The sequence below is a fragment of the Nicotiana tabacum genome, chromosome 1, assembly GCF_000715075.1.
Source record: "Nicotiana tabacum cultivar K326 chromosome 1, ASM71507v2, whole genome shotgun sequence".
Lineage (NCBI taxonomy): Eukaryota > Viridiplantae > Streptophyta > Magnoliopsida > Solanales > Solanaceae > Nicotiana > Nicotiana tabacum.
Genome location: NC_134080.1, coordinates 129595273 through 129609039, shown reverse-complemented (window position 1 = coordinate 129609039; position 13767 = coordinate 129595273). Strand labels below are relative to the sequence as shown.

Below are 13767 nucleotides of genomic sequence, written 5' to 3'. Positions count from 1 at the left end.
TCAAAGCTCAAAAGAAAGACAAGCGCAATATACACAAAACCTGGAACAATGACATCTTTGGCAAACCAAATAAGGACTTCGTTTAGCCAAAAATATATTGTTCCCGCTAGACAATCAAACAAAGAGCGGTCGAATATTATTGTAGAGAATCTGCCAGGAGTAGTAGCCCATGCACAAACTAGATCAACCACTTCTGCAAAATATGTTGCTCCTGCTAGACAATCAAACAATGAGCGTCTGAATATCATCGAAGAGAATCTGCTAGTGCCACAATATTCAGAAGTAGCAGCCCATGTACAAACAAGATCAACCATTCCTACAACACAAGTAATAGAGGAACAAGTAGAGGAACAAGTTCAGTTGGATTCTACAACTCTTGTTGAAGATGAACAATGTGAAGAACAAGGTAAGAACCTATAGACTTTATCTAAAAATATTTACATCCTATTTCAGTCATAAAAAATGTACCAACAATAGTGATTTGGTGGTTTTGTTTTGTTCGAATAGTTGAAGGCCCTTCTAATCAAACAAGAAAAAGAGGAAAAACAAAGATGAAAAGTGTACATGGACGACATGAGCGTAAATTGATTTTACTTAACAACTTAAATCAACCTGTCAGTCTTAGTGATGCAGTTGTGATAGAATTTGGAAGCTTCTTCGGCACATTGGCAAGGAATGCGACTCTATGTCCTCTTGATATTTTGGATTGGAGGAAGATGGACACAAAAGAGGATATATGGGAATATACCAACGTCTAAACTTCTTAAGTTTTAATTTTTGATTGAAAATATTTCATATTTTCTACACTAACAGATTTGACACCAATTATAGGATAAATATGATATTCCTGAAGCTGTAAAAAAATATACTTTTGAATCAGTTCAAGCTGCCTGGAGAAAACATAAGAGTAGATTGAAAAAAGATCACTTTGACCCCTATAAAAGTGATGAAACTCGAATGTAACATATCCCTGAAGATGTTCCAGTTTCTCAATTTAAGGAACTCCTTAGGTATTGGAACTCTGAGAAACTCCAGGTATGTGACTTTTTACTTGTTCTTTTTCATTTTCTTGAACTACTTCTTAAAGTTCTTCTTCTTCTTCTTCTTCTTCTTTTTCTTTGTCTTTCTAGTTTTCTCCTTCTTCTTGGCCATGGTTGTTGTCTTTCCCTTCTTTATCTGCTTCAAGGATGCTGCTGTAAATATTTTCAATTGCTAGATGGTACATTATAGGAGTACATCCGATTCATTCCTTCCTTTAAATTACATATAAACATTCTCAAAATATCTATGGAGAAGCTCTTTTCCCTAGTACCTGGCCGTAGGCTTCTGCTGTAAATCTTTTCAATTGCTGGGATTAAGGCTTTTGGAGCAGTTCTATTAGAATAAAAGAACATTATTTTAACAGAAAGCATTAATGAGATTGCTACTTTTCATGTTTATTGTTGTACAAAACATTAGCAGAATTATGGGCCTGCTCATCGTGCATCTTCAATGTTTCATTGCGCACCTTCTGCACCTTCTTTTTCTTCTTCTCTATTGATGCCTTTGAAATTGGTGTATTGATATTTTGTGCATTGGTAGGACTGGTATTTTGCTCATCACAAGCCTCGTAATTGTCCAGTGAATCAACTTCGTTCCCTTTCTCCTCCTCAACCTGATCTGCCCAGCTTTTGGATACATACTCGTCTTCATCTTCTTCATATTTAGTCTGAATCATAATCATATTCTCCTTCTTTATAAACAATCCTTTCCTTAGGCTTTTTTGTTGCTGAAGACATCATCGGCAGTGTTTGTTGATGGTGTGATAAGTGTATTGAGTTCTCTGATCGACCAACAAGGTCATTAGATGGTATTTCATGTTTGGAGGTATGTTTTTATTTTCATTCTTCTTCTTCTTCTTCTTCTTCTTCTTCTAAACATCCAAAAAGCGCTGAAATGTTGCAGAATGTTTTTCAGAAAAATTCAGCCCCGTTTCTGCCCAAATTCTACCCAGATTCTACCTAATTTCTGCCCAGATTCTGCTAAATTGTTGTCTATGCCGTATTTATTTACTGGTGAGTGCATTGAGAGGATTCAAATTCTCCAGTATTTTAGCTCCTACTGTCGTGAGGTTACCAGATATTGTAGTCCAATCCCCCGCCATATTTTTCTCCTCTTTGATGCCCAAATTATGTGCATTCAGTTTGGCTATAGATCTGTTAGCATTCCCAGCAGAATTAGCATTGCCACTGAGATGTGGTGCTCCAGTTGATTGTACTGCTTCTTGCCCTTTTTTATGCACCTCGCCTACTAGTTTTTTAACTAAATCAACAAGTAGATTTAGGATCCCCATCAGTAGGTCAATCACCAGTTGCATTTAATGCAACAGTAGCCTCAACTTTGAACATACAATAGCTGCTTCAATTTCAGATTTCTCATGTCCTACTAATACATTTGTTGCATGATTTGAAGATAGCTTCACCACAATAGCTTGATGCAATCCCTCCTCCTTTGCGAATTCCATCCGTTTCTTCATTGAAAACTGAATTGTTGGAAATCCATGTATAACTTCAATAGGTTTCAAGTATTTTTGGTTCAAAGTAGCGGTTGTTTTTGCTTGGTACAGGCGTGCAACATATGTATTTTGATTGCTATTGTTTTGGATGCTTTCTTCAATAGTTGGAGGGGGCTCTCCCACAGCCAAAGGCTGGGGAGAGAGAGGAGCAGCCATGGCTGCCTTAGTTCACCATTCTTGTCACTAGAGAGAGGAGAGAGGAGAGAGTGTAGGTGTGGGTTTAACAGGAAGCATTATATATGACTCTGGTACCTTTCTGTTTGATATTTTAACATGAAGCATTATATATTTCATTGTTTGATGTTTCTTTTTGTTTGCAGAGAATGTCTAAAACTAACATTGAGAATCGAAAAAAGTTGAAGAATCCTCACACTGCTGGAAAAAGAAATTTTGCTTTAGTTCGCTCTAAGTTGGTGTGTAACTAGCAAATCGTGGCAAAAAAATTTCAATTTTAGCTTTTGTTTAGTTCATGGCAGATCACTAGGAATGCTAACTCACTTTCATGTAACTAGGAAAAAGACAAGGAAACTTCGGATCCTTTATCAGCAAAGAAAGTCTTTGTTTCTATAAGGAAAAGAAAAGTTGGGCGATCATACAAGTCCTCAGATGAAGATACAACTAGTAAAATTGTGCGATTATATTTAATTAATATTATATCGAGATCAATTATTTGTTTCTATTTGGTTATTTTTATTTAGTTGAATTATATTTTTTTGAATTTGCTTTGTAGGCTAAAATGGTGGAAATTGAAGCACAACAAAACGAAAATGGCAATGAGTCCGTAGAGGCATTTGCATCTGTCATGAGACCTGAACATCCTGAACATCCTGGACGTCTGAGATTGTATGGACGGGGGGTTACAAGAACTTCTTTGAGAGGGAAAGTAGGACGTTTTAAACCCTCTTAGAATACTTCAAATTCTATACAAAAATTGGAGGAGAAGATACAAAGAATGAGGAAAAAATTGAGGAACAAAAGGCAACTATCCGTCAAAAAGTTGTTGCAGATGTCCTTGCACGACTTCAGCGTTCAGGAATTGATATTGATGCTAACATTATTCTAACGTCATTGGGTGATAATTCATTGGGAGAAGCTTCATCTGCTCAGCAAACAGCATTGCAACCAATCTGTCGTCCATCTACTGGTACCAACAAAGAAGGCCAACTCATTCCAGGTATTAACTCATTGAAAATTTAATAATTTTTGTGAGATCTACTGTCTTAGTTTGGTACTTCATGTGCACATTCTGTATATTCTGGGCCATGCCAAGTGCCATCCAATCATATGCAACATCCTTGAGAGTGATAAGTTAAGTTTTGATAGTTTAAAATCATAAATAGTTATAAAAAGAGAGTTCAGATTGTGGAAGCTAGCTATTTTCTTTTTGTAGCCAGAAATTGGAGTAGAACGGAAAAGGCCTAAACCTATCACTATCCTTTTTCTTTTTAATTTTTCTTGTTTTGGGTGATTGCAGCTTATTTCAAACTCAATTAATGGCTGAAAGTGCATTATGACAACATAGAATTCTTTTTGCCCATGAAACAAGATTTAAGGAAGCATTTTAGGTTCACAATAAGTATTTTTAGCATATATGTATGATATGTGGAAGGATCTTAGGTTCTGAAAAGAAATTGTATCATGTTTTAAGCAGGTTGAAAATTATGGAATAGTCATTGTTTCTAACATTTAAGAGAAATCTTTTATGTTCATTCAGGTCTATTTTCCATCAGCAAGGCCATGGTTTAAACTTGGTAGAAATGCATTATCAATTTTAGTTTTCTGTTATCAATTTTAGCAAACTCGCACTATGGAAGATTGTGTCTGGATATATTTGATTATAGTACTTTGTTGAGTGATTTTGTAGATCCCAAGTGACCTTGGTGGATTTCTGTGTAGCGTTGCTTATTTAGCCAAGTTTTTGTGTAGAGACATAATTGTGTGATGATTCAACTTATGAAAATTAATAAAAGGTATTTTTGAGGACAAACTCGAGCAGTCTGGGAGCCTTGCTTAAAATAATGTGTGTTTCACTCAATGCCAAGTTGATTAGGACTACAGAAGGCTTGGGGTCCTATTATCTGTTACCCTCTAAATTACCTGCCTTCTACTCCCTATTCCTTATGTTTTATATGGTGGTTTAGGGATGTAACGATACTGATGAATTGTCTTTTCTTGGGACTAGTCCTGCCCAAGTTTTATCTGCTACATCTAACTAGGGAAGTACTACGACTACTACTATACTACGACTACAACTACGTGGTGTTCTATTGTATGTTGATAAATTTTATATGCTACATCTATCTAGGGAGTACAACTATGTATTGTATGTTTGTCTCCTTCTATAATTGAAATACTGAAAAGTTGTGTGAGGAGCAATAAGGAGATACTTGCAGTGTCTCGAAAACTCTATCTAGTGGCGCCATCTGAATGACTATGTAAATTGAACATTTTATCAGAAGCCATTGTTTATTCTAAGTCTTTCTACAACAGGGTGATGCAAACCGAGTGGTGACAGACCTCAATGCAAAAATTGCCTGTCACTACCTCTTGTTTCCATAGCAGAACAGTATGTTTTGTTTGGCTAAAATTTTCAAATTTCCTTAGTTTCAGAACAACTTTGGAAAAATGAATGATCAGAGAAGTGCTATAAGAGTTCAAAGGCCTGTGTTTGGCCAATATATCTGAGGGCTGTCTTGACAAAGAGCCTTTTGTCAATAGTAAATAACCAGTTTGTGTCTCGTTAATATCTCAAAAAATAATTTTACTTAAATATTCATTTTTATTTATGTATAAAAATTACATTATAAAAGATGATACTTAGAAATACTGTAACTTTACTTTGTCGTCACATGTCATGTTTGCCTTGGAACTTATCGTATGTATGTTCGCGCTGATTTAGCATATACTTGTGATATGTGGAAGGATCTTAGGTTCTGAAAAGAAATTGTATCATGTTTTAAGCAGTTTAAAAATTATGGAATAGTCTTATTTACAAATGATGTTTTGAGCAGGTTGAAAATTTTGGGATAGTCGTATTTACAAAGGAAACTCTGCCGAAAAATTTAAGAATTTAGAGCGTTTGAAAATTTTGGAGTTATCAAATTGGTCATTCAATTACTTTATGATTCAATTATCTTTTAAAAAATTTATTTAATTATTTCTGGTTGTCTTTTGTAGGTGCAGCGATTGCGGAAGAAAGCAGTGACGAAGACCTTACTTGAGTTTTGTTAAACTTTCTATCATCATGTTCAAAGATATTTTAGTTTAGAACTTTTTGTTTGCAAACTCATCTATTTTGACTTTTGAATTGTTGATCAAACAATGTATTCACATTTTGTTTTTGTATATGAGTAATGCTAGTTGAATATTTTAATTTTATTTTGTGATTTATATAAGTTATGAGGTAAAAAATTTCATTGCATAGGAAAATATTCCTCATTTTGCTTCCATAAATATCAGAAATTCAATTGTGAATTGTTGCAATATAGCATATAACCGTTCCAGTAGACCTAGCAAATAATAATAGCATCCCCTAATAACTGTTGCAATATGTTACAATACCCGTTGCAGTAGGGTATTGATAATTGTTCCAATATCACAAAAATCATTGTAATATATCATCAAAACCGTTGCAATAGACTTAAAAAATCGCTGGAATAATTATACCACAATGGTTTATAACCGTCCCAATAGAAAATACAATCGTTCCCATAGATAGAACAATGGTAACAGTACCATAACCGTTACAATACCCCCTATATGGTGACGGTTTTGAAACCGTTGCAAATAACCGTTCCAATAGACCTATTGTAACACTGAATCCCGGAACGCCTCCAAATCCGTTCCGATATCCCTATAGGGACGGCCAGTGTATCTATTGTCACGGTTTTGGAAGGGTTGCCATAGACCTAATTTCTAGTAGTGGGTATTGTTGTAATTTATTAAAAATGCATAGATGAGGCAATATAAAAAATTTGATGAAGTTGAAAGTGAATTAGACTAGTTTTGAGTCAAAATGCATTACTAATAACATATACTAATATTTAAAAATTTAAGCGAAAAAGATTTTTTTTCCCAATGGGTATGGTTGAAATTCATTGAAAACATATAGATGAAGCAATATACAAATTTTGAGCAAGATAGGAGGTAATTTGAACTGATTTGATATCAAAATTCGTAGTTAAAATCGAGTCTATATCTCACATACAAATAACATGGATATACATGTGATACATATTTGATACATATGTGATACATATGTGATACACATATTATCTTTTTCCATGTTCATCTTCTACTTTGAATTTTCAATTCAAACTGCCTCAAAACTCCACCAAATCTTCCCAAAATTGAGATTCAAACTCTTTAAGATGTATCCAATCTATTCCAATAACGCCCACTAAAAAAATTAATATTTTTTTGGCTACAAATAGCTAATTGGCTAATATTGGTTGCATTTGACTAATTAGTAATCCCTCAATTTTAATTTAGATGAGTAGTTTGACTTGACACAAAATTTAAGGAATAAAAGAAGACTTTTGAATATGGGTGGGCATTCGGTATTTTCAGTTCGGTATTTAAGAATTTCGGTTCAGTATTTCGGTATTCGGTTTATCAATTGTATATACCAAATACCGTATCAAAGTATTTCGGTACGATTCGGTATTTATTATTTTGGTTCGGTACGGTTTCGGTTTAATATTCGCTGAGAAAGAACAACGAAATGCTGTTTCTGTTAGTAACTGTCACTCGTTATTACTTATTCAGTTATTAGTGTTGAAGGAAGTAAGGACCTGTGCAATCAAAGTACCAAAGAAAATATGCACTTAAATTAGGACGTGTAGAATAACTTATAACAATTACAGAATGAGAAATATCTGCACTTAAAAGAAAATCACTTTCACAAAGCCAATGTAATTATAATTTGGCAAAACACTCATTAGCCTAATATATAATGGAACTTGCGCTCCCACAATGACACTAATATAATTAGCTAACTCCGATATGCTTTGACAAAGACAAAGATCCTAGCTCTCCAATAATAAAATTAAACTTTTGCAACTAACAAGAATTGGAAAAGATAATAGAATTCAATTAGTTTTGTCAATTGACTAAAATCACAATGTACCAAGACATTGCCTCTATAGTCATCAGATGCTTAGACAAGATAAGATGAAAACAGGAAAAGAGAACTGAGATTCGACAAGTCTAAGTAAGCCATCTTTAGAGTGGGCTTGGGCAGTTGGGCTGGGCGATGGGCTGGGGCACTGGGAATTAAATTAAAACGTTTGGGCTTGGGCGCTGGGGCTGGGCAGTGGGTAGTGAGATATAGGTCCACCTTTAAAAAAATATCTTTAAAAATTCAGTAATTCGGTATTTCGGTATACCGAAATTTTAAAATTCTAATACGGAGGACCGTACCGAAATACCGAAAATGCAATACCGAACTAGACCGAAATACCGAAAAAAACCGAAACCGAAATACCAAATTAATTCAGTCCGGTTCGGAATTCGGTTTTTCGGATTTTATGCCCACCCCTACTTTTGAAACATATGGTGCTAAAAGATTAGCGGGGCTATAAAAGTTTCTCATTAAGTGGAAAGTGGGTAGAATTACGGTGTTCATAAAAATCCGAAAAACCAAACCAAGCCGAAAGCCAAACCAAACCGACCAAAAAAACCGATACTTTTTGGTTTGGTTTGGTTTTGGTTTTGAAATTTAAAAACCGATCAAATTTGGTTTGATTTTGGTTTTAATAAAAAAAACCGAACCAAACCGAATATAGGAGTAACTATTTTAAATTTAGAATTACACCTATATATATGTATACTTTTATACAAAGTTTCAAAAATTTTATAGTAAATGTTAATCGTTTGCACTTTTAGTACAGTTCTTTACCTTTACATTCTAGTTTGATTGGTAGTTTTCTTTTGTTAAGTGTAAGAATCTATTTCACGTTAAAAATAATATATTTTTAATTGAGTCCTTAAATTATTCATCACTATTTGATTCAATTATCATCAATATATCTTGATAAATAATAGATCTCTCAAAGGGCAATTGATTTGATAGTGTTACGTTAAAAATGTGGTCGCCAAAATATGTGTTTGGTAGTGTATGTCTTATATTTAAGAAAAAAACCGACAAATAACCGAAACAACCGAAAAACCGACCTAAACCGAATCGAGAAAAAAATGACTTAATTTGTTTGATTTGGTTCTAATATTTGAAAAACTGACTTATTTGGTTTGGTTTCTTTTTAGGGAAAAACTGATACAAACCGAACTATGAACACCCCTAAGTAGAATGAAAAGCATAAAGTTAAGTTGTTTCTAAATATATAAACGTGTCATTCTTTTTGGAACAGACTAATAAGGAAAATGTGTCATTTAAATTGAAACGAATTGAGTAATATTTTATGAATTGACCAATTTTTGTACTAAGTTACGTATGGCCGGACATAACTAATAATTTTCTCAAAAGAAATAAAGAATGTCTAACTTGTATTAAATATTCCCTGTAACTGGAAAATCCTCTGACAACCTAACATTTTTAGGGGTCGTTTGGTAGGGTGTATAAGAATAGTGCGGAATAATGTATATTAGTAATGCATGTATTAGTGATGCAAGCATTAGTTATGCAAATATTATTTCTTATCTATTGTTTGGTGTGGTGTATTAAAATTATAATGCATTGCATAATTTTTAAAAAAAATAGTTGCTTACAAAAATGCCCTCCATATTCTCTAGCTTTAAGGGACTTTAAGGACAATTTTGTCTTTAACCATGCTAATGCATGCATTAAAGCCTAGGTATTACAAATGCCATGGTTTTCTATGCATTACTTATGCATAGGATAATGCCAAGTATGATGTATAACTAATACAAATATTAATTATACACAAGTTGAAAAAAGGTATCAAACAAGATATTAGTAATGCATAGAGCTAATGTTTGCATTATATTTTCTAATACCTCCTACCAAACGACCCCTTAGTGTTCGCTTTATTAGATGCTCAAGCATCAAATGTTGCGTAAGAACTAAAAAGGAATGGTTTTGCAGTTTAGCTTTAGTGATGATTAGTGATTTTACGGTGCCTCGTACAACTGACATTAGTTGTGTGTGAGACCTCTTTTTATCTCACATATTTGTGGACCTATATCTTAACATTTGGATCCATAAAATTCCGGGACCACAAAGTTATGAGACAAAAAGGAGACCTCACACAACTAGCGACACAAAATAAAAATTCTCACTGTATACGTGTAATGTAATGTAATATCTACATAGATAATAATTTGCGCCTGTTGTTTGGCCGAATTACCAACCCAACAGAATGCAACTAGTTGGGGAGCTCCCACCACGGTACTGAACACCCAAATTAACTACTAATAGAAGTATATATGTAGAGATCACAAAATGGAATTGAGGACGATTACTAAATGACTTCCATACAAGTTTGAGAGGAAATCTTTCCTAGAGCAGCTGCTCTTAAAATTTGGGAACTTCATTTGAAAGGCGAGAATAGGAGTTTTCATTCTTTGATTAAGGTAAATAGTCAAAAAACAATTCTGCAAACACCAACATCGCCTTTGATTAAGGTGAAGACGCACGTCCCTGCATTGTTAATAAGAGAAGTTGTTTATGAATCATGATGTTTTAAGCCGAATATAGAAAATACCATGCATGGCAACCATAATCTTTCTCTCTTCGAATTGCAAATGACTTGCCAAATGTTGATGCACAAAAGTGGGAGATTGTTGGGATATACTATTAACCATGCGGTTTAGCCATAGTATTATAATTTATTCTTTATGGAACAATTATTTATTTACTTTATTATTTACTTTATTCAATTCAATAAAGTACCATTTTAAATAGAACATTTGTTACATGTGTGTCCTTTTAGTTATGTAGTAGACAATTTAGTATATGGAGTCTTAGCTCATGCACAGAAGATTAAATTGTTTGTTCTCATAATTAATAAACTATGTTCACAATCAAAGATATTGTTGGACAAAATATCTTGATGATTGTAGCACAAGATTATTGTATAATTTGTCTTGATTATGTGAGTAGTTTTACTCCAACTTCTTGTGCTAGTATGTATACTCAGTGTATATTGAACGGACCAAGTAGAGAAAAGATGTTTTTGTACTGAATATATAAAATATTTTCTGTAATTCATTAAATGAGATTATTCTTCTAATCTTGATATAATTATTATGATCAATGTAATTTGTTTATTGTTTTGATTTATCAAAAGGTACGACTCTATTTAGAGTTAGTATATGCCTAATAGAGTGGACAATAACGGATAACATTTGTGAATAATAATTAGTTGATAGAATCTATGACTCGGTTTTGGGTTTGATGATACCCCTTTATGTAAGCTTATAAGTTTTCATGTGAAAACTCGGCCGGTGGATTTTGTATCCGTCACATGAAATAGTTTAAGCGGAATTATAAAGGATTTAATCAGTTAATTGAATTAAATTTTCAGTGATTTAATTTAATTAACTGGTATTTGAAATCTTAACATGAGGAGTTAAAATAAGTGTTAATGAATTTTCGAAATTCATATTGATCGAGTTCAATTGCAGTTTTTTCGTGGAATAAATTGCAATTAATTATAGTAAGAATTAATTCATGTCAATTTCGAATTAACACTATAATTAGTAGCCTCTTATTATTTCTGTGATCCATGCTATACCTAATAAAAACCTCGATAGACTTGGGTAAAAAGTAGCTTGGGAGAAAAGTCATCGTTTTGAGTTAGAGTAGGATTCTACTTGCAGAATCCTACACGTTTTTGAGCCCCTATTGTGGCTTAATTTCGGGTCTATTAAAGTAAGACTAGTTTCACCTAACAACTTACCTTTCAATTGTATTGTTCTTGCCCACCCAATAACAAAATCATCTAAGGTTTTACTAGGCAAATAGCAGAAGACTGCAACCCTAAATTCTTGCTGCTTGGAAGGTTTGTGCAACTACTTCAAGAGTTTAGTGCTTCTAATCTTGTTATTATTGCGTTGTCTGGTTCACATGTATTTGATGCCTCATGCCTGGTTTGTATGCTTGCTAAGCATTTTCTAACAAGGCTTAATAATCTCATTCCAGAGCTAAATCAGAATTACAAGAGCACAAATAGTTAAAGAGCTGTACAAAGAGGACCCTCATAATTTCCAGTTTCTTCTCAGCTTCCTCGATCGATCGACTTCCCCTCATTGATGTAGTTAATTAATTTTAGTTACATATTCCTCTTTTATTACAGCATTATATTACGTTGAACATTTTACAAGTGCATAGAACATAAGTTAGCTCTAATACTAGCTTTCCAAATTGAAGCCGAAGAAGGTGAGCTTATATATAGAAATTTTTATTAATCCGCTTTTTCTATCTGTTTCCTGCTAGTACTTAAGCTGTAACCATGGCAGCTCCTGCTGCTACAGTTTTTCTCTCCATCTCTTCTTCTTCTTCATCGTCCTCGTCTGCTTCCCACATGAATTTTGCATACGATCCCAGCACAGTGCTGTTGTTACAACAAATAATTTCAGGCAGATCGATCCAATATTTAAACATGTATTACAATTAATTTTTTGATCTACGAATTGAATGAGATTTGTTTGGAAAGATAAAACGTAAGGGAGGAATTTTACCAGTCGTCAGGAGAAGCTTGAACAGCTTGATCGAAGTAAGATTTGGCTCTACTCTCGTCTCGCTCACTCTCCCAAACCAATTTGCCATACATAGAAAGCACTTCTCCGTCTCCCGGACTTGCCAGTATAGCTCTTCCGAAACATTCTTCAGCTTTCACATAATCTCTCTCCACCTTCAATTATCATCATTTACATTAGTTTAATAAATCAATCCAAACTAGAGTCTCTATATATTCATTCTTCGATGATGGGAAATAATAGAAATTAAATTACTACCTCATGCAAGTACTTGCCATAGTTTCTAAGAAGAAGAGAATTCACAGGATCGGACTTTAACATTTGCTTATAGTACGCTCCAATTTTCTTTGGATAGGAGTTACCACCGGTGAAACTACTGGCGTCGGATTCACCTCTACCGCCGCCTCTGCCAGGGAACTTTCTGTTTTTGCCGATACCACCGCCAGGAAATCCGAGCTCATCGGTAGGAATACCGCTCTGCGGCCAATCTTCGGCGTAACTCCTTTGATCTTCCGTTAAACTCAGCGATCCAATACTTCGCAAAACCACCAACTCGTCCTGCTCAGTACCGCAATCGTCCTCCGGTATTATTGCCGGAAATGACATTGATCCGACCTTACTCAACGTCCTTGTTACACCAGGACCTTCAATCGCCGACTGGATCCCGTCGGACTCTGAAGAAGCCCGGCATATACTCCGACGGTTGACTTCCAAATGCAGAGAAACCCTAGGAGAAGAACATCCTTTCTTCTTCTCTCCGTTAAGCACTCCACCGACGGATTGACGAACCGGAACGGAAACCCTAGATGTACCGGGAACCACCGGCGTCTGGACAGGAATTGAGCCGGAACCAGTTCGGAAAAGTACAGTCTTCATACTGAAACAACTAATAAGAACATTAACTTTATATTTATTTCACTTTTGAGAAAAGGGTTTGAAAAGTGGAGAGGACTAGCAGTGCTTATATACGTTTTCAGACGCCGTATAAACGCCGTTAGATTTGCTGACGGAGTTGACCTGAAATAACGTTGAGCGAGTGCCGTGTGGGAGAAGCACGTGAGGGGGTACAGCAAGAACGGTGGAGCCGGCGACGGAGTGAGCTTTATGGAGGGTAAATTGGAAGTATCTACATGTGTCATGTAAAAAGCGTGAGTGCAATGACTCGCCACTTGCCACGTAGACATAAAGGACAAAAATAGAGGGTATTTTTCAATTATTGTACGGATTTGGTATTTTTATTTGCCCCCTGATTTAGTGCCTATGGCAAATTGGGCTGTTTGCCTTCCTAAGCTATTGGTATTGATCCAACTGCAGACGACTTTTGTACAGTTAACAGTTTGTAGGTACACGGATTTATATATGACAAATGAGAGATTCAATGTACTTTCTCTATTTCGATTGGGATTTTAACATAGCGTGACATAATATTCACATAATTAATTTAAAAAAAACTTAGTTATAATTATTGGCACTAAATAACCAATTAAATATATATCACAATAATAATATATATTATAATTTTTTCTGTATATATA

The 13767-nt window shown here is 34.5% G+C and overlaps 1 protein-coding gene across 1 annotated transcript; it reads right to left on the bottom strand.

Moving 5' to 3' along the window:
- Window positions 1-11643: 11643 nt before the first annotated feature.
- Window positions 11644-13174, bottom strand: LOC107771972 (uncharacterized). The gene is made up of 3 exons (XM_016591439.2): window positions 12491-13174; window positions 12215-12387; window positions 11644-12087 (listed from the first exon to the last, which is right to left on the bottom strand). The coding sequence occupies exons 1-3, from the start codon at window positions 13106-13108 to the stop codon at window positions 11973-11975; spliced, it is 906 nt and encodes a 301-aa protein (XP_016446925.1). The 5' UTR covers window positions 13109-13174; the 3' UTR covers window positions 11644-11972.
- Window positions 13175-13767: the final 593 nt, after the last annotated feature.